General features: G+C 30.7%; 1 protein-coding gene across 1 annotated transcript in view; it reads right to left on the bottom strand.

The window, feature by feature from the left end:
- LOC124368117 overlaps positions 1-26,080 on the bottom strand; it is a 56,017-nt gene that overhangs the window by 2,825 nt on the left and 27,112 nt on the right. The window contains exons 3-4 of the mRNA XM_046825391.1: positions 2,267-2,457; positions 1,001-1,275 (exon numbers count right to left, since the gene is read on the bottom strand). Coding sequence (XP_046681347.1) covers positions 1,001-1,275; positions 2,267-2,457 — 466 coding nt within the window. The remainder of the gene's footprint in view (positions 1-1,000; positions 1,276-2,266; positions 2,458-26,080) is intronic.

The raw sequence follows: 26,080 nt of genomic DNA, 5'->3' as shown, positions 1-26,080 counted from the left end.
GAGAAGGATTCTTCATCAAGATTTAAATTTTCACCCATGCAAAATACAGATTGTCCAATCTCTCAAACCAACTGACCATCTGAAACGATTACAATTTTGTGAGGAAATGGCCAGAAAACTTGAAGAAAATGTCGACCAAGTAAATAACTTGTGGATGAGCGATGAGGCGAATTTCCAACTCTCTGGTTTTTGTTAATAAACAAAACTTCAGATACTGATCTGAGGAAAACCCTGGCGCACTTCATGAAACGCCCCTTAATGGTGAAAAAGTGACGGTTTGGTACGCAATGTCAGCAAGAGGAATCATAGGCCCATTTTTCTTTGAGGATAGCAATGGAAGTGCTGTGACTGTTAACTCTGTGCGTTACGTTGCAATGATCCAGAACTTTCTTACGCCACAACTCTCCCGTTTTCCAACAATGAACACACAATGTTCCAACAAGATGGGGCAACAAGCCACAGAGTTGCTATAAATGCTGTGAATGTTTTGTTTCCAGGTGGCGTCATTTCCCGAAACGGGGATATCCTCTCTCTCCAGATTAGACAGCCTGTGACTTTTTTTTATGGGGTTACTTAAAAACAAGAGTTTTTCAGAAACGATCTACCTAGAACTATCCCTGCCCCAAAAAACGAATTCGGGACGAAATCGAAGGAATACCAGTCCATATGCTGCAAAATGCCATGAGACATTTCCAGGCCCAGCTGCAGCAGTGCATAGAATCCAATGGAGGACATATGACAAGTGTTATATTCGAAAAAAAGATTTTCACTTATTGTACAGTAAATGGCTACCTTTTTTCTTTATATATATATATATAAAACCATTAAATAATAAAATTAATTTTCTTAAAGAATTAGTTACTTATTTAAATCTTCCCGTTTCACTGGCTAACCCTGTATTACGGTGTTTGTCCGGATTAGTTTGTTACTCAATAACGTTAACGTATACCATACTTAGTAATATATTGAGGAATTACTATTTTATAAAGGTAGCATTTACCGAGTTAGTGACGTCTGTGCCTGAGTTCACTAGTAGAACCGCATAGCAGATGTAAACTAGGACCCAGGCTGCCTCTGAAATCATAGCGAACACCTCACCAGCTCTGAGGAACAAGAAGAAGAAGTAGGCCTTGATAGTGACGTGGACGAATAAGGAGAACATAACGGCCATCAGCTGATCGCAGTAGAAGTCATTAGCCTGGTGTACGGCGTCACACAACATCCAGTAAGTGTTCATCAGAGTCTTCAGTTTCTCTATCTTGGACAGTGTAGTGCCTAAAATCATATCATGCCTAAAATGTCAACTGAAACCAGTCACTTTGAGTAATTAAGAAACTTAATCGTAAATTATTGGACTAATAGATGGATAAATTAGTTATATCTGCTATCAGATAAAAATAATACATTCAAATAGTTTCTGGCACTGAAGAGAAGTCTGTAATATTTGACTCCCATGCAATCATTTAGCGTGGTATAACAATATAACAATATAAGTATGTTTAAATAAAATTGCTGTAAAAGCTTAACGTAGAGCTTAGTTTTTTAAGTGACTACTACAAGATGATTTAATTCTTGCTCAATCGTTCAAGGACATCGAGTCGACTGCAAGGGAAACCCCGATGGAGGAAGCGATGTATTAGCTGTACTGCTGCTTGTTTCAGGGGAGGAAAACCACGTCCGTGTGTCGGCATTAATAAAAACAAGCCTATACATTTTCTCTGGATTTAAACTTTTATTTTATTTACTAATTTCTCCCAGTTTAGTTCAAGCTTTTAACTTACTTAATTAAGTTGTTAATTTAATCTTGAAAAACAATCTTGGGAAGGTATAATAAATTGATGATTAAACATGTCACATTAAATGCAAATACAAAGTTTCCTGTTTAATATTTCAATTCAGAGTTTCGTAAGGGAATATTTTGGTGCTTTTTTATTTAATAATTACGTCGTAAGCCGCGATAATCGTTAAATAGTCAAATATCCATGCACCAAAGTGCCTGATTTTTTAGGCGTGACACTGTGTTGTATTATTTACTCTACTAAGTTTAATATACCTTAAAATTACAAGGTTTAGTTCGGAATATAGCTATCCCGAATTGTATTTGCTACGTAAAATCCAGGAAGAATATGAACTTAAGGTGTCAAAATAACGACCTATAAAGTCCAAGTATTGCAACATGTTTATCTTATGACCCTTTTCTCTTTTTTCGGTTTCGTGAGTAATAACTAAATTATTTAAATGTTAAAAATGAACCTGGTTTACTTACGTGTTCCATGAGCAATTTCAACATTAGATTGACCACGGTTCATCCCCATTCGTTCAATTATGTTGCAGGCAATCTCCTCTTTCATCTTGACACTAACCATTCTAAACCCCATTGCAATATTTTGAGCCACATGTGTGAAATTAAGGATAACGGTAAGTTGGGTCCAGTCCAACAGTAGCATGCTGACATAGCTGATTAACAAAAATACTTTTACATCATTCATTGCGATATATGCAAAGCTGATAATGAACAACAAAGTTGTGACAGTCAACAGCAAGATTGACTTTCCTCGGACCCGGACCTCCTCTCTCTTGCACTGAAGATCACAGTTCACTCGCTCCAAGATGTTGAAGACCCCGACAAACATTGGATACTTACAGGTGCAACTTAAGAAAGTGACAGCCGCCACTATTTGCAGAGACAACACGTCCAGAGTTACTGTGAACTTAATTGTTTTATTTTTGTTAAGGTCGAACTTTCCTTCCGCGATGGTTAAAGTAAAGGATAAAGGATGAGAGTACTTCTTGTATCAGGACTAAAGTTAAACACCATAAGAATCCTGTCAGGGAAAATGTTAGTTGTTTGATACTTTTAGTCTCTGGAGTACTTTTCAATGGTAAACGCCCAAATGTTTGGCATAACCAGTGTATGTCCTTTGGAAGATATTCCATGGTGTAGGGAACTTAGACACTGACGTCCTTTAGGTAACAAGGTTCATATAAGAATGTCAGGCTAGAACGTTTGTTTGGTTCAATCTGAATAACTAAAATTGAATAAATCGGAGGTTATTTGAAGAGTTTTTAGTAAATTGACCTCTATTATTGACCAACACCTAAATATAATTTACGTGATTGTTGTTGGATAATTCATTTACGTAGTGAAATAAGTAATGCATTACGCTAATGTATTAAGTTTCTCATAAATTATCGTCTGTCATTCGCCTTCGTTTTTCTTTCATTATTAGAAATATCGTTAAGTTTTTAAAGAAATAACTTGATGTTATGATAAAAATGTTGAAGTGGATTCAATATAATAATTAAATTTTTTATTGCATTTTATAATAGAAAACACGAAACTGGCTGCGTTAAGTTTTATTCAATCGGAATGTAGTAGCAGTTACCCGCGGATTTGAATGCAAATAGCAGTTATCTTTCTGAATAATAGTTACGTCACAAGCATGCCTTTGTACATTTTCTTAATAAATGCTCATGAAAAACAATATATATATATATATATATATATATATATATATATATATATATATATATATATATATATATATATACTAGCAAGTATCCATGGATTTGCATTCTATTTCATACTGATCAAAACGTACGTTACAAGCATGTCATTTTTAAGTAGGTTAATAAGAAGATTTCATTTCACAATAGTTTGTCTTTAAGTATTAAGAGCAAATATTTGGGGTTAGATACTGAACCAGTTTTTATATGTACAAATAAAATTCTAAAACCAATTGTGTTTTATTTTGACTTATAACAATAATTAATATACTGCAATTTTAACAATTGAAATAATATATTTATATTCACTTGCAATTTTTACCCAAATTAAAAATAGTATACAAATACATTTAAATTTCTTTGTACCTTACAACTTTTTTTCTATGATTAAAGGAGAACTACTAAGTACATTAGTAATGTTTTCATTCTATTGTTAATTAACTGATGACATTTATTTCAGATGCCTAATTAAGAATTTAATTATGCAGATGTATGTTTGTCTTTCAGTTGGCTTGAATTTTGTAATTAACTATGTCCTCTCTGTGTTTTGGATACACAATTACACACTGTTTTATACACGCATTGGCATTTCAGAGCAAAATAAAGGAACAATTGTATTTGGAACAATTTTAATTAAACTTTATTTTTTATTTTACTTATTAAAACTGTTATGTAAAACTGTTGTTGCATAAAAGATACAAATATACAAATATGAGATACAAATAGTAACTGGCATTACCATTCCATTAATTTACACTAACCTCTGCCATTAAATTAACAAAATTTGGAAAAAACGTGCATATTTATTACGTGTTAATAAGTTTATTTTATCACGTATTTCCATGTATTTAACAATCAGATCTGGAATCAGGATATTTTTCCTTTCTTACTTAATGTAAGAATATTAAAGAGAGAGATTATTTGAAATATAGCAATTTTACATATCTTTAATCTAAGTCGATAATAGTATAATCCTCAAAAATAATTCTTCACTTTCTGAATACTGTTTCCCCAACACCTGAGAATTCAAAATCAAGTAAAAAAACACACATTAGCAAGAAAGCACATAATACATGCTCAAACAAGTTAAATTCATTGAGGAATTAATAAACTAGACACAAGACAGTTTTCCTATACCAAACAGTGTAGGTTTAAATGTTTGGTTAAAAGACGTAAATAAACTGTTAGGAAATCTTAGCTTCGTACCAACTTTACCAGCGCTTGGGTTGACGTGACGGAAAAACAGTTTGATAATTCTGCCAACGGCTTTTAATTTATTGGTTTTCATCCATCTTATTTTTTACTTTAAAATGTTTTGGAACTCAAACTGATTCAAAAAATTACCTTAATTATGCTGGTTTTCTCATTTTAATTTTGAAATTTTTCATGCAAATTATAATACTGAAATAATATATGGCCATTCCGCTTAGCGATGGTAATCTGATATTGTCAACTACAGCATGTTGAAAAAAAAAAAACACAATAATATACAAATAAAATAATAATATGCACTTTATGAGATACAAATTTAAAATTTAGAATATTTTTGGCAGAATTCCAATTCAACAGAGCTAGACCCATTGCGATGACGTAAACTGGGTATGGGTAAGAAGGAGAACGGTTCTTGTTTATATTAATTACTAGCGACAGTAACTACGTGCTTGTAACGATAATATGGTGCTTTGTTATAAAAATGTGTTATCAGAAACAATTAAAATATTGGGGTTTCAATTTACATGCGGAAAATATGTTTTGTATATTATAATTACTTATCTTCTACAAGTATGAGTTAAGATGCTCTAACCCCTCGGATGGATGATTACTGAGCGATCCTGTTCATGCAAAGCAGCTCGTCACCCGATCATTTTCGGTGGTTCTAAAATCACCTTTAAGCCCTAGTTTTCACGTGGTAAAATAAGATATGCTTTACTTTAACTTTACGAGAATCTGAGTAATCTCAGATTGCACTTAGTCCTAACAGGACCTTTGCGCTTGCTTCCGGAGTGACAGGATATTCAGGATTGATACGGCTATGGGTAGGGACCGTTTCTTGTTGAGATCCGAATGAAAACTCGAGTTCGATCTCTGTCATGTCGCCATCGAAGAAAGGAAGACCAGCTCTATTCCAGCCTCTCTACTTAAAGCTATCTGAATACTATGAGTTATACTACTACTTTAGCATGATGTAAATGCAGTGTAACGGTGGATTTAAGTACAAAAGATTAATTCAATTGAAAGGAACTTAACACTCCGCCTTCGCAGTGATGGATGAAACAGAATCGCGCATAATGGCCAATTAAAATCGCTTAAACGTCTCACAAATTAAAATTTCTTCTTCTCTGGTACTTTATCAGAGAACCATTGGAAAAATCACGTTAACTGTAACTACCACCCCCCTTCTCCTACTTACAATTTTTACTTTTTTTTGTAGACAAATAAATAAACGTATTGTGAAACATTTCCAGTAATCAACCGCTTCATGCAGTTAAATTATTTGTTCTCTACACTTTCTCCTGAGAAATATTTATATTAAGAATTCAAACGAACAATACTTGCAATATGATAAACTGGACAAAGATCTTTTCGAGTACTACTTAACTTTCATTGTAACACATTATCCGAGTCATGGCTAAGTTTAACTTGGTATTGCTTTGGTTTTTAAGACGAGGATAAGAATCCAAGGTTATTCTTCATGTATAAGTACTTACTTATTTTAAAATATTTATACATATGTACTCCTTGATATGCCCTACTTATTAAGTACATTTAAAAAATAATACATTTCTTTTTTACTTCTATATTAAAATCATATATCAATCTAATTACAACTATACCATTGTCTCAACTTAAATTCGTAAGTACATTTTTACTGTTTTGTCAACCATTTCAAAAAGATTTACATAGTATGTACGTATATAAAAACAGTAAAAGACTATTTTCTTAGTTAGTGAATCATTCGAGCATAGCTTATAAGGTACTAGACTTTTTTTAATAATCTACCTCTATTTATGTTGTAATTTTTTTATTCTACCGTTTTTTTTTCACAATTCAGCGTGAAAATACAGAAATGTGCCAGCAATTTGAAAGGGGGACGCTGCTTTAGCACCCCCTGGAATAAGCACCCCCTCGGGCTCTGACGTCACGGCAGGGGGGTGCTAATTCAGCGCACGGACACGGACCAGGCACGGAATTAGCACCCCCCGACTACAAGGGGGTGCTAAATCAGCGCATGAACATGGTCGGAGGCCCTGAATTAACACCCCCCTGTTCCAAGGGGGTGCTTATTCAGAGCATGGACATGGCTCAGTCACTGAATTAGCGCCCCCTAGCATTCAACCAGCAAAAAGGATATTTATCTTTTACATATTCAATTCAACCATAAATATAATAGTTGTTATCTGGATTTTTGTGACGCTGCCACTTATAAGCTACTATCTACGATTGTTTTGCAATTTCCGATTAACGATTAAATAATATAATAATCAAATATGGCTACTTTCTCTTAAAAAATTACCATAGACTTAATATTACATAATAATGCTCCGACTAACAAGGCTAATAGACCTTAGCCACTCCTCCTTCTCATACGCATTGTCATATTTGTGTAATAATTTTTACTCATGACTTTGCTTTCTTAATTTGTTCTATATATCACCTATTAAAATAATAAATTAAATCATATCCTTCATTTATTCTATTTCAGTTTATTCTTTCAGTTAATATGTTTGTAAATTTAATTAACGCACTGCTAAATATATCTTTAAAAAAACTAAATTCTCGTCGATTCTGAGTCGATTTTTGGAATATTACGGAAGGTAAAATGTAATTATGGTTTTTATACACAATTAGTCTAGTATCTTTGCTGTGTCATTTTTATTGTACAGGTATTGAGTACTGGGCGTCCATACCAATGAAAGATCTAGTCTACTCATAGTCTAGTTAAGGGTATTCACTGAGCATTAACAGTTCAAGCTTAACCCAATCGTGAAAACTCAATGAAACATATTTCTACATATAATTAAAACTATGTTATTTGTATATGAATCCATAATTAAAAGTATTTATTTCATTTAATAGCTTCACGGAAATGGAATCTTCTTTTTTTAGTTTAATTAACTCAAATTTAAAAAAACAATTACAACAAATAATTTTGTAAACAATTTAGGCTCATATTTTAGGCAAAATAGTTCACTGTCACACAGTATAGAATTTTTCTCTGCGGCATTTTTGTTTCATATTTAATTTTAATTACATTTCAAAATTAGGTTTTATAGAATGAAACAGATGAAGTATGAAAATTACAGTTTTTGACTTGTCATTTATTACAGAAATAATTTTTTAGTACCTGCCCTTAAATAATTACTCGTAACCATCTGCAGTAAGAAACTAGATTATAATTTTTTATCTTATGCACTATTAGGCGTACAGTGAATCATCTGCACAATGGAACAGCTACATAGACTTAACACTACACAAAAATCCGTATAGAATGGTACTCACAAAAATATCTCAAGGTTACGCCCATAAGTATTACTATTGCTTACGTGTAAAATATCCTCTATAGAATCATGCCTAACTATTTTTCATGATTAAAGGAATATATAGAAACATCAAATACATTTCACATGAGGCTATAACTTGAAGATACATTATTAGTTTATGAACTTAACACTGTGATAAAAAAAACTTATGGATGAGGCATTGGTAGCTAAGGATGAAGTATATTAATCCGCAAAGGTTTTTTCCTAACTAGTTAATGTAAAAAAATGTTTGGTCGACTTCTGTCCATCTTACTTCTAGCAGATATATCCCTCTGGTAAAGGATTATACCCTCGATTATATTACTTTTTATTTATTTATTTATTTATTTATTAACGGACAAACCATTTTACAATAAATTACACAATAGCTGATACAAGCGAGTTTTTCTAACGGTATCGATGATAATTAGTGTAATATTACGAGAATGAATAATAGAATTCATATTGGCAATTTCATATTAAGTGACATCAACTATTACATGTAAAGTATTCCCACATATATGTTTTGTTGCTCCTTTTATGAGTAACCCTATTTTCAAATGTTGGATCATAAATCTTTTATTACCTACAGTACTATAGGAAAGGAGGGATCGTGATTTTCAATTACTTTAGAACATCAGTTCAAAAAATCATGGAATGTCGCATTGAAATTAAAATTGGAATATTTTCCAATGACCATAATTTATTTCATCAGTATTATGCCATTTTTTTAAAGACATGAAGGTGATGTCTATGACGTACCAGTTATTCTAAAAAAATTCCGTACGAAGGGGCGGGTATCAGCTAGTAAACATTTAAAAACTTGAAACTCGTTATTTTTGCCTTAACATCGTTGCTCGTTATATATTGGCCGTCTACCAAATATGAAATATACAGAGTGAAATCAACCTGCAAATATCGATTGTAGGACTGTAGGTCCATACATAATTTTGACGAAGCTGACGAAACCCGTCCGTGCACTACCGACCCTACTTTTCAAACTGATGTGGCCGTATCGAGTGGTTGAGTAATAATATCGATGTTATTCTCAGTTGTTATTCCTATATTAATACATAACTTATTATGTATAGTGAATTTGTTTGATGAAATTTCCTAAAAAATATAAGAAGAAATCAAACAATGTTTGAGTGTACAGGCCCAAGGTGTGGCATATTATACTCTCTAGGTAACGGATAATTTTACACGAGTAAAGAGAAAAGATAAAGTAGAAACACGGTAATGATGTATGGAAAAAAACTGAAAATCATCGCCTTTTTGTATACAGTTAAAGAATATTTAACTATTGTGTGTTACATTAGTCAGACGTGCACTTCTAACCCCATGTATCTGGAAGTGTCAAACTTAAGGATGAACATTCTTACAATATTGTAAAAAGAAGAGTGAAATCTCAGTGAAGTCTTTCATAAAGCGTCTATAAAAAGGTAAAATTTAAAATTACACTTCAGCTTAGCTGTACTTTTATTTTAAGGCTATTTATATCGGAAAGTGTAGAGAATTTTGTTACATTCTAATTTTAAATTCGTTGTAATTTTTATAACTGATTTGTAAACTAGGTAGTAAACAGATGTATAGAAAAAATATTTCATTTTGTATACAGTAAACTTTTATGATTTTAATGTTTTATTTTCCGGGTAGAACAAAATCTTCAATCCTCGGTTAGAATAAAATTAACAACTGCAACAAATAGCAATCTTTACTGGTACATTTAAGCATCTACGTTTAACACCGTAATCAATAGCATATCTACAAACTCCGTATAAATTTACAAGCCAAAAGTAGGTCTGAGGTCTTCCATTTAAAAACAAAATATTAAATAGACATATAATAACTACAAGACATTTTTAATTTTTGGTCTAGGTAATCAACATGTATTAGAGTGTTTTTTCTGACGTCTCAATCAAAAGAAACTTTGTTTAGAAATAATTAAGAATATTATGACCACAGTTGAGCAATGTAATGTTAAAATCACTTGATTAGAGCAGCTAAAATCAAAACGGCTGATTGTTGCAGCCCACATTCAGTCATATAATAAAGGCGGATATTGTTTGGTAATTGGTTTTAAAAAAAACAGTAATTGGTTTTAAAAAAACAGTAATTGGTTTTTAAAAAACAAACTATCTCCCTTATTTCACAACCAATTTTTAAAACTTGGTATCGTTAGATTTTTTATTAAATTGTGTAATAATTTAGATCTTTTTTTACCATATATCGCTTTTAAGATATTTACGCTTAAAGATCTTTTAGAATTCACTATTTTGAAAATAAAGCTTGTAAGAAATTTAAATTTTTGATTTTCCTTAAGGTTATAAAGGTATATACGAAATTTTAACCTAAAAAATCCATCAAATATAAATAGTAAAGTAAAAAAGACAAAAACAAAACAAAATTGCGGCTATTACAGTAATTATTGAGTTTTAGAAAGGTGAATATGATTGTTTTTGCCTTTGGTCCATGAATAATGTCTGAAAATATTGGTAGAGATTGTGGAACACTCTCTATAATAATTTTATGTACAGAGTGTCCTGTAATTCTTAGGACAAGTCTATATACCGCAACTGCTCAGGTCATGGCAAACGCATTTCAGAATATGGAAATAGATCTTTGGTGCTTAGTTTCCTATCCGTCAGTCTGTATGTGTTTTTTATATACAAATTCGCTTTAATATCTTAAAACGAATAAACAAATCCTACCTAATTTGGATCAAATATTTGTGGTAATAAGGCCAGTTATAAACAATATTCATTAATACTTTCGAAATGGCGACCATTAAATCTGATTAACTTTGAATGTCTTAAAATCCAGCAGGTATACAAGAATAAATCTGATCGTGGATTGTATCACAAATCTAATTACTCAAATACTATTTCAAACTAATAATAAATAACTCATTAAGAGCATCTTTACTGTAAAAAAACATGGTTCGTGAAAATAAATTAATATCAGCTTTAGAGTATCTTATCCCTATTTCTTTTATTTTTGTGATTTATTATGCAAAACATTTGAAATACATGTTTCAGGCCTATCTAAGGATAGAATAGAATCATATATTTCATGTTTAATGAATTTATTTTAATACCTGTTGTTTTAGGACATATTTATTTACGAAAATTTAGTCAAGCGACAATCAGATGTATTTCCAATAAAACCGCTTATCTTTGATTTTGTCATCTATAAAAGCATTATTGTCTGAATATTACTGTACGAATTTTCTTGTTCTTTATTATTCTTAATATATAACAGATAACCTAGTCACTTTATTTAGTTTTTTTTCACATATATTGTGAATAAATTGAAGCTTTATGATAAATACAACAGTTTATTATTGTTAATTAAGACATTTGTTTTTTGTCCTTCATTGTTCATAAAGGCGTTCATTGTTGATACATTTGCAATATCTCTAGTAGTTTTTAATTTATTAGAAAAAAAGTTGCTTGGCAAAAGATATTAATGTATTTCTTGTACTTTAAATGAAGGGACTAAGATGTGAGCACGATTGGCATAAGATATTCTGGAGCTGCCGTTTACTCGATTTTTGTATTGTGACCTACTCGTTGAGATTTTCCAAGATATTCCATTTTTAACAACAAAAAAAACGCACACTAACCGACAGAGGGGAAATTAAGCAATGTAGATCCATAATACTCAGTATATAAATGTATGTTTTGACAGCAATAACGCTTTTGAAAATACTGTAGTATATTTATTGCTACGTGTTTTTAACATTGTTTTCAACTTTTTTTAAATTATAGTTGAACTAACTGATATGGATATAACTGAATGATATTTATTCTTGTAGATATAAAATAATATTTAAATTGTTTGTCAAGTGGGTTTGAATTATACTATTCAGTTTAAATAGTATAATTCAGTTTTATGATGCGTCCTTAAAAATAATTGGCTCTTAGCCGTCGCAAAATTACAATTTCACGGTTCTAAATTTTCCCGCTTTTGATTGGTATTCAAAAAATTAAAATAAATAAATAATTGTTTTTTAAAGTGGTTAATAGGTTGATATAATCTCTGACCATGTATATTTATTACACATGCCGGATTTACGCAATATCAGTTCCTCTGCGTTGTTCGTACCACGATTTCAAATTAATTGTACTTTAAAATAAACCTGTATTTGATTGCCTATAACCCAGTTTTTTACTTAAGTATATTTGATACAAACTTAAGTAAACCACAGCAATGCAGTAAATATACTCATTGCAATATATTTAAATTATATATATATATATATATATATATATATATATATATATATATTATTTTATTTTATTGAAAAATAAATCGCAATATGGTTTAAACGTTTATTACTATATTCCGTTGGAGTAATTATTCATCTCATCAATACGGCGCTAATTTAGCAGCCCCCAGATTCAAGGGGGTGCTAAATCAGCACATGAGCACGGTCAAGGCGCTGAATTAGGACCCCCCTATTCGAAGGGGGTGCTAAATCAGCACATGAACACGGTCGAGGCGCTGAATTAGGACCCCCGTATTCGAAGGGGGTGCTTATTCAGGGCCTGGACACGCCCACTGTGCTGATTTAGCACCCCCTTTCGTGACGGTCAAAATGACGTCAGTAGCGAGGGGGTGCTATGTCCAGGGGGTGCTAATTCAGGCGCACCTTTGAAAGTAGCACATATATTTTTTTATCTATGCGGTTGGTTATAAAAATATTAAAACAATTTTAGATTTATTTTGTACACATAAAGACTGCGGATGGATTTTATAGCTCTTGAATTGTCAAAAATCGTTAAAACCATATTTGTATAAACATTATCATGTAAACTGTGTTCTAATCAAAACGTTTCACTTAAATGTTAAAAAAATTTAATCTCCTCACACTAACATATTTCCAATACTTTGGTAATGAACCGATGTCGAAGTACTATAATTATATACTATATAAATACACAATATATTATATAAGAGGATAAATATACTATATTAAACTGCCGTAGTTTAATACTATATAACATATTATTTTCTTAATTACCCAATCTCATAGTTTAATCGGCTTATTATTACACCATTTTAATATCCAAAATATTTATTTCATTATTTTACAAGCATATTGCATATAAACATTTAGAATAAGATAAAATAATAATTAAAGGTAAATACATATTTTATTGAGTTAAAATGAACCAAATATGTATAGTATTACATTTTGATAACTGATCGCATGTTTTTTATACCGTTGGTTCTATAGTATATCGTAAAAATGCTTAATAATGTAAATGTATAAGATTAATGTATATTGTGTAATGTATGTTACAATGTAGTTGGATGTTTTATTAATTTACTGTATTAATAGTATTGTCTTGTTGGCTCAGATTTGTTATAATACATTTATTTTATTTGTTACACTTTTAATAATAATTGTTGCTATAATTCAAAACTTTATTACATTTCTATCCTATACGTATGATTTATATTCCAGAAGCTTAGGTTGGCATAACATCTTACATTATAAATTCGTATTCACAGTGGGTTTACAGTTCTAATAATTAAATAATATAATTCAAGCTTTTACCAAACATTTGTGATTACTTGATTATCTATTCATCGTCATGGGGTTTAATATTTGTTGTAAAAAAGAGATGAATCAAATATAGAATTTTAACCAAATATATTTGCCCTTCACTCGGACAGTACCAAATAACACTATTGCGGTGTTCTTTATACAGAACCATGATGTTTTGCTTCAGATCCTTTATCAGTTCATAATGTTGAACACAAGGTTACAAGGGCTTGAGTGATTATGAGTAGAGAAAGTGCAGCATGAGTACTAAACGTTAGACTTTAAATTAGCATTTGAGATTAAAAACATTGATTATAAAATATATCAGATTCTGATTTTAGTAATGGACCCCAATAAATTTATTTCAAGGTACCTTTTTATAGTATGTTGGTTAGAGCAACAAAATATAACAACCAGAAAATATTTCATAGAATATGTCATGAACGATCATTACCTTTTATTCATGAAATAAAATGTTATTAATAATTAGTTTTAACTAATAAAACCTGAGTTAATTCAAATTGTGGCAAAATTAATATCTTTATTCATCTTCTCCTAAAATACAAACGCAATATAGGGAACACATTTGCGTAATTGTTTGACCACAACACGGAAAGGGCTCAGTTGATTACATGGTGTTACTAAAGCCAATTTAAACCAAATGAGACATTGGACTGCAAATGTATGCGTACATAATTAAACAAAACTTAATTAGGAATCTTAAATTCAATTATCCGTTCACATTAACAATATAGAATGACACTGTAAACAGTGCACTTGCAACCTGCCTCTAAAGTACATTGTGAAATAGTTCATATTCAAACAATCTAGTTTTACATTTAACATTTTTATTTTAATTATATAGGGTGAATCAGTACACCTGTAACACTTTCCTTTATCCGCAATTCGAATTTAAATTGAAAATATGTTCAACTCTGTTACATGACACTTTTTAAAATGTATAGTTAATTTTTTTTTTTTAATATTAAGAATAAACATAGGTCACGCTACACTACATTTTAAAGGTGTCTGCAGTGATAACTTCAAAATTTTCTAATTAATTTAGTAATTACGAAAATGAGTTAAACAATTTTTAAAAATTGTTTTTACTCCTTCGTAGTAGATTGTAAGGAAAGTATTAATTTTTATAACTCTTATTTTTACCCATCTAAAAGTTATCAAATTATTTTATAAATTTGAATTTTTTTTATTGCATGTAAAATAATAATTCTGGACACAATTTGTGCTATAACATATATTTTGGTATCGTATATTGTGTAGTATTGTTGTAATACATACTTATAACTTTATTGATAAGTATTTATTATATACTATTAGTCCTATATTTTACTTCTATATATATACAAATGAATGTTTGTGTGTTTGTCCTTTATGGAATCGTAAACTATTTGACCGATCATTATGAAAAATTTCTGTGTATATGTATTTTTTCACGGAGAAGGTTTATGCTATGCCCATTGATGTAACCAGCCACCAGGCAGCGCTGCAAAAGATAAAAGTTTTCAAAGCTCCTGCACATTATAAACTGCAATTACGAGACAGTAACGTATTATTATACGCTATTGCCTAACACTCTTTGAAGGCGCTAAGTTATTATGTATATTTGTCTTTAAAATAAATTTCTGGATGAACTTAAAGCTTGAGTGTTAGACCACTTTAGAATAAAGTAAATATACGTGTACAATGAATATAAAGATACACTTTTTACAGATTTTCTTGATCGTGGCAACAAGGCAAACTGTAAATCGGCGTTGGAAATATAATTCACTTGAACCAGAAATGCTCATGCACGGGCCAAGCTCACGAAAAGCGTGCGAAGCCAAGGGAACCAGCTAGTATATTATAAAATTGATAAAAACATAAATAGAAAAGGCTAAGAAGTCGGCTCACTTTATAAAGAGGGGAACAAACAACGACTAATCTAATTGTGTTTATTGTGTAATAATTCAAATTAGGAAAGACGTCTTGACTAAGAATAACAAATAACCCTGTATCACTAAAATAAAAAACGAAAGTTCCTGATTCTTGGAATGTAGCAGTAACATACTGTAAAATGGCGCTGGATTATCTGCAGTGAGATACAATAGCCCGCTAGGGTAGTTCCTCTCAAACTCTAACAGCCACGCCACCGCCTCTTCCTTCTGCTTACACTCTCCTATAGAACTATAATCAAGACTATCATTCACAATTAAAACACTAATTCTTCATCCTTTATTCCTCAACTTTGTTTGGTCAGCTAAAACGACTTTAATTAAACTTCGTATACTGTACTTTAAGACTTCATTTATAACAAACTAAATTTGTGAATGTATACAATATTTTAAGAAGTCAGATTGTACATTGTTTTATGTTATTTATGTTAATTTCGGGAATATTTTTTGTAAAACAAAGTGCAATAGAAGAATAATTAACTGTGTTGCTCTATTATGCTATAACATTTTATAGTGTAAGCAAAGTTACAAAATCTTGCTTGATTAGGCCAAATATATTTCTAGAGTTAAGACAAGTTTTTTATAAGAAATCATAGAATTATCAACAAAGAAAGCGTTGCCATAAAAATTATGCTCTAATCTGAAGCTCTTGTGTTTGTACTATTTCAGAACCATTTCATGAAGTTGTTCTAAGGGTCGCTTTGGATTCTTTTTGATTATTTTATCTATTCTCACATTATACACAGTTTTCGACAGGATAACAGGTTTCAGGCATTTGTCTTCGTTATGGTTACAAAGCACGAGTACGACTTTCAGTATACCTCTATCATCCGTGCCGGTGTGATGTGTGATTGTGTATCTCGTACTCGTGAGTTGTACAGTCTTTGCAGTGACAACGCCTGGACTCCAAGCAGCTTTTGGGTATGTTTGAACCCTTTTCTTTTCCATCTTTTCTTCTTTCTTTATTTATTTTTTTATGTACTAAATCCTCCCCCACCAGCTGACGAAAAGGATAAATTCCAATCCTCAAAAAGTTTTGTTACACCTTTTGTAACCATAACGAAGGCAAATGTCCAAAATCCTATTATCCTTTCAAACCTTCCATCGTCAACAACAAACTTAAAAAAAAACAATTTTCGACTTATAACAAATGGATCAGTTTGCGTTTTCTTTCATTACAAATTTGATATTTTTCCCTTGGTAAATTAGGATGGTAACATATCACAAATTCAACTTCACAAAAACACATTTATAACATTATTTTGATAAGTTGGACTTTTATTAGTATTTATAACAATAACGAAATGTACATTAGATAACCAAAGTCTTTAGTATGGGGTTTTTTACCTAATTAAATTATATGATGGACTAAATTAGCTACATTAATAGAGCTGGAAAAAATTAAAAATAATTAAATGACATATATTACGTAATAACAACAATGTTAAACGATATTATCCAGTTTAACAATAAATAATTTAATACATACCTCTAAGTGTTATAGTCATCTCAAAAAAATGTTTATCATCATTTTTAAATTTCATTCAATCTATTCTGTAATTGGCATTATAGAATTAAAATCTAAAATTACAAGAAATTGTATGGATTCAAAACTTAATTTGTCAAAAATAATATCATTTTCATTCGCGACGTTCAATGTCTATATGATATTAAATAAAATGTTACATATTAAATTTATACTTTTTATATGGCCCTTTCAGTCAAAAAGTAGTAGGCTATATAAGAAATACTTTGGATTCTGACAAAACGCTAAAAATTAAAACAAACCAGCGGCACAAACAATTTAACTCACTGAATACTCATTCCTCTTGTGTAAAGCTTCATTTCACCGAAGGGCATCATTAAAACTGCACGCCTGTTCACACTTTGTGTTTTATTTCCGGTCAAACACCATGTTTATTTAAATGTTTCCATATAATCTAGCTACAGTTCTTGTTCAGACTTAAGGATATATGTCACAGTTTCGTTATCTAAGGAAAGTTGGAGAAGTTATTTAGTAAGTTAAGTAGTTATAGTATGTGTAATATTTGACATAAACCAAATAATACGTCTGGCTGGTCAGAACCAACATTGATATTCTCAGGGCTTGTTGTAAACGTGCAAACAGGAGCTCTGTTTAAAATATAAATCAATTTACTCACATATTACCTTGCACCAATTATTTTGTTTTGAAGTTACATTTGACATATTCCACAACATTATTTATTAGAATTATCCTAAATATTATTGATATTATATTTATAGCTAGTAAAGTATAGTTGAAAAGTCAATAATATTGTTGTCCTGACATAAAATATCATTGCTATTATCATATTTACTAAAACCACTTTTTATTAATCGCATTGATATATTTATCATATACTAGAAAAATCATCTCAAAATTCTATACAAATTTTTGAAGTGAAAAATAAGTTTTTCTTCAGAATAAAATTTTATGAAGTATAGACTCAACACTATTTTGGTTATTTTTAATATCCGTGCCAATTCGAGCACAAATAAACAATATAATATTTTTTATCTGCACTTTTCAAACATAGATACTCACTATCCAAAACAAGATAAAAGTACTTAGAACACCCTACTTTTTTTCAACGATAAAAATTGAAAGTTTAAAAATCATCAAGAAAATGAAACAACCTCAACCAAGAATGTAGTAATCAAATTATCGAAAAGCTGATTACCAGTTATAAAGGAAACCATATTGATTACTGCTTGACATATTGGTCAAAGTACAGCTAATCACGACAATATCCGACTTTTTTCAGCTGATCTGCCCATACAAATAGGTACCATCAGCATTTCCGGTTTAACATCTGCTGACTGAATATGTCACTCCTCAGCGACGTCATAATACTCAAAGAATGTAATTTTTGTGAGTAGTCTACGCGGTGTGACCAGAAAGATGATGGTTGTTGTGGCAACTTTATTCATTTTAGGCTCTCTTCCTGTCGTTTACTAGCCGTTCCAACCACACATAGAGTGGAAATTAGTAATATGTGGTAGGAATAAACTAAAAAAATCGAATTTTTATCGAATTTTGATTATTAAAAACATTATTTATTATTACGAAGAATTTGGTATTGTTATTAAAACGTTTACTTTTTTCACAATTTTTCTGGTTTTTAATGTTGTTTTGCTTGCGCCAGAATACGTATATTTCAAACAAAAAATCCCTAACAAAGAGAAAACACTCTCTACGAACCGTTTATGTTTTAATAAACGGTACATAAGTAGAAACAAATAATACAATGACTCATCGTTGAGCTTAAGGGGACTTGGACAAAAAAAAATTATTTTTAACATATATTTTTTTATTTTTTTTTTATTGTAGTTTGACATTTTCAGAATACAGTGATATTAATATTATCACTCACAAAAAATTTCTAAAATGCTTCAAATAAATCTTTGAAGTTGCCTCTGCAACGCCATTGACGGCTGTATCCAGTGTTGAGCTTTCTGATTTTTACTGATTTATTATTTACTTACTCCTAGGTTTTGTTTCTCTATGACCTTAGCAGTTTTGACAGATGTCTGCTTGTTTTGTTTATTGTAAATTGTTTGTAACCTAGCAACTTTGTTGTTCTGACAATATTTTGTTATTTATTGGAAGTTGACTCAGTGTTTTATAGACTTTTATTTCAAAGTGATCTTTGATAATATAATGACTAGACCTAAAGGAATCTTTAAAAAAACGTACCAATAAAGGTAATAGGTTTTATAAAAGGTTACCTTCAGTTTCACCAGATGAAAACTCAACAGTTAGGCCTCGGCCTACTACTCCAAAAGTTGTAGTGCCACTCAGTTCTTCTGAGAAGAAATTAGGTAGTAGTGATGACCAAGGGAAAGTCGAGTGAAGACAAGAAGGAGAGCTCTTGGAGAGGAAGAGGAGAATGATGAACATTATGTTTCCTGGAGGGTTTTAGAGCTCAAGTGTTGTGAAAAAACATACTTTTTTTATCTCCTTTTTTTGGTTTTTTGCGTTTCCCGAAAATTTTGATTTTTCACACAAATGACCCGTTTTCTCTGAAAGTACTAAAGATAACAAGCTGAAATTTTTACAGGATGTTTAGTACTTATCTATGATGCTACTGATCTACAAAGAAACAATTATAACAAGTATTGACTTATTAGGCCTCATTTTACTGAAAAATAGTCTATATTTCAGGGTTATTTTGGACTCGCTAGATAAAAAAAATCCAAATAAACTTGCCAAACAGAGTTATAAGTTCATAAAAATAGATCAGTAGCTTTGTACAAGGACCACATAGTAAGTGATAAAAATATCAGGTTGGTATCTTTATTACTTTCTAAGATAATGGGACACAAAAGTAATACCTAATTTAACATGGGTTTATATGGAGCGTTCAAGTCCCCTTAAGGCCATTTCATAGTAATTGAATTATGTTTTAATTTTCACATTTAAAACTTTCCGAAGAAACTTGACTGGAAATTCCTTAACAATTTGACAACACATTTATGTAGATGGCGTAGGGAAGATAAAGCTCTACAACACCTACCGTTATCCGTATATGTTATAATGCATTGTGTTGTGTGAGAGTAAATCTACAGTACGTGACTCATTTTAAATACTGAGAGCGGAGGCAAAGACCGTTTCTGGCTTTATTTTATTCCACTATGAAACATCTGAGAATTTGTAACAATCAATTTAGTTTGAATGGTTAACGTATTCTTTAACACGAAAATACGTTTCGTTCAAAAACAAAAATTAAAAATTTATTCACAAGTCGTCGTTAATAAACCTCATATCTATTTTTTTTTTTTAACTAACAATGTAACATTTGTATACATTTTGTAGAGGAAAGTATAGTATAAAACAAAAATTCAGAAACTCGTGGTTAAGGCTTAAAGGAAAAGATCGTCTCAATTTATGTTGCTTTATCATCTGTCTTGCTTCATTCTTTTTCCTATTTTTTGGAGTATGGAAATAGTTTAATTTTTACACTGTTTTAATTATACCTTTATTTTATCGTACAGAGCTATGGTTTTAAATCATGGGTAGAAATTATTAAAAAATCTTAATTTTATATGCTAACAGATTACTATTTTCTTTGGAATGCTGTTAACAATAATATGACTTGTTTAACCCTTTTTAAGAGCACAGTGTGGTCCACAGGACTCCACATTAATTTCTTTTTCATATTTTCCCCCTGTTTAAGTTTGTCGTGAGATTTTTTTAACCATATAATTTTATTTGTTTCACTAGTCTTCAAGCCCACCCACTGGTCGCCTTAGATGCCAGCTGTCACATTAGTAATAAACGACTTTTTTTTGTCATGGGGTTCCAGTAGACCTCTTTGCATTTTGAAGGTTACATTTGAATTGTCCCTTTTTAGCAGGTTTCTGCACATTTCACTTTTTTGCATTTTATCATTTCTCCGTGCTAAATCCAAATGACGAAAGTCTATTCTTAGCACATATTCAATATCTGTGACAAACTAGAATAGTAGCCAACTTACATTGTTTTATAGTCCAATAATGAGCCTTTACTTTCTTTACGTAAAAATGTTATAAAAATATATATTAATATTTTTATATTGTAATAGCAAAATATTAATAGAATGGCAGCGCTTTTCTAGTTTTACAGTGTACATAAATAAATGTTACGAGAAAAAATAACTTAACTCTTGACAATAATTAATCAAAATATATAAAAAAGGGTTATTCTATTCCATTCTTATTTTTTATATTTACTTTAAAGCATAATTTTTACAAAAAAACCTATTAATAGATCACATTTGTTACAATATACAGTATCCATTAATGAATTTCATAATAATAATTAATCTAATGTATAAAACTTCTCTGTCCACAATCATACAGGAAACATCCAAGAAAATTAAAGAAAAGGATTTTTTCTTTTCCAGATCCTAGGACTAGCATTTCAAAAACCAAAATTACCATTGAATTGGTCAATGTCAGTGGCTTGATACTCAATTTTAGAAACGGATTTTATTAGTTTTACCACAGCCAAAGAAATTCAAGGTCTTGATTAAAAAACCGATAAATGTAATCATGTAATCAAGTAACATGCTTATGCAAGAGTTTCGGATGAGAAGGTGGTTGTCCTCCTTTGCATTTTATCTCCAAGTAAACTTTAACTGGGGCCACTAAAATTAGTTTTCATGAAAAGGTTAAAGGCCTGTATCCTTATCTCTATTGTCTTTAACGAGTTTACTTTATCTTTGTTTTTATCTTTCGTCCTGTTTTGACAATAATCTCTTATAGGCCATCTGTTCTATTGAACTCCTACTTTCTTCATTTTATAAACAGAGAGAGGAGTATTTCTTGCAGGTCTTCATAACATTTAGATAGTCTTCTAATCTGTACTTTCTCTTATCGTCTTCAGTGCACATTCAATATTTCCCAAATCAGTGCCAATGTCCCTGAATTACGGGCCATACTACCAGTCATCACCTAAGTTCTTCAAGAGTGAAATAAATGTAATTATAATTATACTATAAAATATATATTCTCAAATGCATCTACTAAATTTACAATATAATTTATTCACACTAATAAAAGCACGTTAATGGCGATCTTATGTTAATCACGTAGGTAAATGATATTCGTGATTGAATTTCGGCTCTGTTCATTAATTTTCACTTATAGTTTCTATCACACCAAGAGTTGATACTAGTAATATGTTACATAAACAAACTGAAAAAGGTCTAATTAAGCTTTAATTTTTGTACTTCGAATTTGTTAAATTAATAAATTATTTTTTTTTACAAAATTTGTAAGTATCTAGAGTACTCTCCTTCTATGAAAAGCATATGTGTATTTTGATAAACAAAATCATCCTATATCTTCCTTCGTTTGTCATTGTATGTCTGTATGTGTCATTATATAGTATATATATACATACGAAACACAATATATACAATCTATGCACACAATTTGAGCCTGCACCATAATAAGGTGGTGGTTAGTGCGGCTACGGAGCAACACCCACCTGAATGTGCAGGGTATTGCTTATGCAAGCTTGAGGCCGCAGAATGCAATCAAGTTCTTTTGTTTCTCAATGATTCATTGTGCAAATATGTGCATTTCAAAGAAAAATTGCTCCACATAGAGAAAAACTCTCTGCGAAACTTCTATATATTTAATAAACGATACATTTTTAGTAATCTGTGATATTGTTAAGTAGGAAATAAAATAAGACAATGAACTAACATTGGATTTGATGACAGTTCATAGCAATAAAATATATTTAATGTTCATAAGTAAAATTACCCATAGGAACGTGACTAGTATTTTGTAACAAATTTGACGATACATTTATATAGTTGATGTTGGAAGTAAAATAAAGCATTACCCCTTGCCTTTACAATTTAACATTACAATCCCTACAAGTACCTACCATTCTCCGTATATTTTATATGCATTGTGTGGGAGTTAAATCTACAGTACGTGACTCATTTTACTATCGGGGTCGCAGCAATGTCCACTTCTGACTTTACACATTCTCACTATATTTTTTATATTCATATAAAAGACAAAAAAAAAATAACAAAAGATAACAATCGATAATTAATTCAATATTCGATAATTGATCGATGATTGTATGATATTGGTAACAATCGATTTAATATGAATGGTGAACATAGTATTTAATACGAAAAACAATAATATAACAAATTTAAATTCACAATTTCACATTATGGATCATAACGGACTTCACATCCGATTGTTCTAAGAAACTAAACTATCTGAAATTTGCATAAAAGCTGTCACTCCCCCCGTGAAAATTTCATAGAATGTGTTTACAAAGAGCACACATTCCTATGTATATTATAGGAAACTCGTTTAAGGCGAATCAAATAGAAAAGAATGTATGTCTTCAACTTTCATTTGTTTTATCATTTGTCTTTTCTACGTTCTGTTATCTAATTGTAAGGTGGTTGGAATAAGTTTAGTTTTTTAGTTATTTTAAATATATACCGTAATGGGTTTTAAAAAAAAAATAAATTTGTACGAGACAATACAAACATTTATCTTTTTGCCATATCCCAAAAGTAAGTAAATGACTTTAAATCTTTTTGTAAGGGGAAAGTAACTATCAAAATATCTTATTTGGGAAATAATAACGTTTACTATTTTCGTGGAATGCTGTTAAAAAAACAGAAATTGTTTCAGCTGCAAATGTCCCTCTTTTGTTAGTTTCTTCATCCATACCATTTGTATGTGATTAAACATCCTCTTAAGCTGTATATAAAACTAGCTGTATCCGCGGGGGATTTGCACGCTTTTCACGTAAGCTTTGCCGTGATATGTGCACTTCTGAGTTTCAATGTGATTTATATTTCCATTGCCGATGTCGAGTTTGCCTTTTTTACACACGATCAAGGAAAATCTGTGTATGTTTATAGCCATTCATTACACTTACAATGTAATTTATTATAAATTGGGTCTAACATCTCAAACTTTAAGTTCAATCAGAAATTTATCTTCAAGACAAATATACATCATAACTTCAATTATAGTATTTGAGTTAATTTAATTAATACATAAACTGTCTCTTAATTAGCAGTTTTTTAGATGTGCAGGCACTTTTGAAAACTTGTATCTTTTGCCAGCACTGCCTGGTGGCGCATCAATGGGCATAGTATATAAAAACCTTACAATATTGTTTATAATGGTCGGTCAAATAGTTTACGATTCATAAAGGACAAAAACACACAAAACATTTCATTTCAACAAAACATTTCTATATGAATTGTTTGTGTATATATATGTATATATATATATAGTATATATAAATATAGTTATATATTATTATTATATATATATATATAGATATTGCCACCAAATTTATTTTTTTTAAAAATAAATTATACCGCCATTATATATATATATAAATGTGCCATTTTATATCCCTTTTTTAAGCTAGGTACACATTTTCACCTTCAGAGTAAAAAATCTAAACAGAAGTAAATTAAATCACCTATGGTAAAGTTTTTGCATAGTTAAATCTTTCATAAATCGTAGTTTACTATATTTCGTACATACTACTATTGTATATTTTAATAAATATGTTCTCTTCTCTCTAACGCCTTTCCTTGCCTTCCCCTGTAATTAAACACTTACTATTATTTATATTACTAAAAAGATTCTCTGTTATTTTTTTCTTTTTATTGTAAAATATGTTCTAAAAATAAATACTAAAAATTTCTACTTCGTTTTTGGATAACGTTAACGGAAACACTCAAGCGCTCTATATTGCGATGTAATTATTGAAGGAGTTTTTGAAGAGAAGTATATATCATTGATCTTCGTATTGCATCCTTATTATTATATTTTAACAATACAATTTATCCGTACTACTAATTAATTACATCATGGACCCGATATAACGTTTATGGTGATTAATATGTTAATTAATAGGATAATTAAAGGAGGTATTCGTTGCCTTTCGGAATTAAAGCAAAGTTATTCGAATCACAAAATTGCAAGGTGCCTCTAATGAGACAACCCTTTGTACAATTTAGCCGAAGAAACGCAAATGGATTTGTAATCGATTACAAGCTCCTGTAATGAGCAGTGTCTTCGTAAACCAATTCGGTAAGTTGGAAAAAATCAACTTAAACGAATAAAGTACAAATTGGCCCTGGTATGGGTTTAGTTACATTAGCTGGTTATTGTGTCTAAAGTTAATGTTAAATCTCCTATGACAAAGCTAAGCTTTAAGAATTTTTTACTATTTTATCAAACACAAAACAATCCCTCTTACGTCTTATCTCGATGTTATTACAGATTTAGTTTTCATTAAATCTGTTATTTATGATGGTTTTAGTGTTATGGGGGGGGAACTATGACTGGAATCATTACACCTTTTACCATTGAGTATAGGGAATATATTCCAAACTGGAAAATAGTTAATTATGTATTCTTGGACAATTATCTTAATTCTCTCATATCTTTATTCGATACCAGAATCTCTTAGACGTCAACCTTATAAATACTTAGGGAAGTCAGCCCCTTTACTGACGGTGGCCACATAGTTAAGTTTTTTTTTTTTTTTCATCTAGGAGATGGCAACAATTTTATCAGTTGGCTTGAAGAGTTGTCCTGACTGCGAGTTTCTTTCATTTTCCTAATCCGGGCGATTATTAGAGTTTTACAAACGGCACACCAGCTTGTATTAATTTATTTGGACGGGCAGATGCGTATCGCAATTATCTTCCATTGGATACTGAAGCTGAGGCTATAAATTAGTGAATCGTAAATGTATTGAAGGAATAATATACTCACTAAAACAGGGTATTCGGGGGTTTTCTAAGCATGATTTTTTAAAGCCAAATTAATCAATTATTCATTAATTGCCAATGATGAAGTCTAGCGGAGGAGTAAAGTGTACTGATGCTGTTCGGATGGGGTGATAGGCCTGAGCGATCCTTTCCTTTGCAAGCAGCCCACCTGCACCGGCAATAAGTGATGGTTTCGGATGGTTCGACCATTAGCACTGGAAGAGTAAGTAGTACTTCTTAGACCTACTCCACCTGGTC

This window comes from Homalodisca vitripennis, chromosome 8 (genome assembly GCF_021130785.1).
Source record: "Homalodisca vitripennis isolate AUS2020 chromosome 8, UT_GWSS_2.1, whole genome shotgun sequence".
Taxonomy (NCBI): Eukaryota; Metazoa; Arthropoda; class Insecta; order Hemiptera; family Cicadellidae; genus Homalodisca; species Homalodisca vitripennis.
This window is presented reverse-complemented; position numbering and strand designations above follow the sequence as displayed.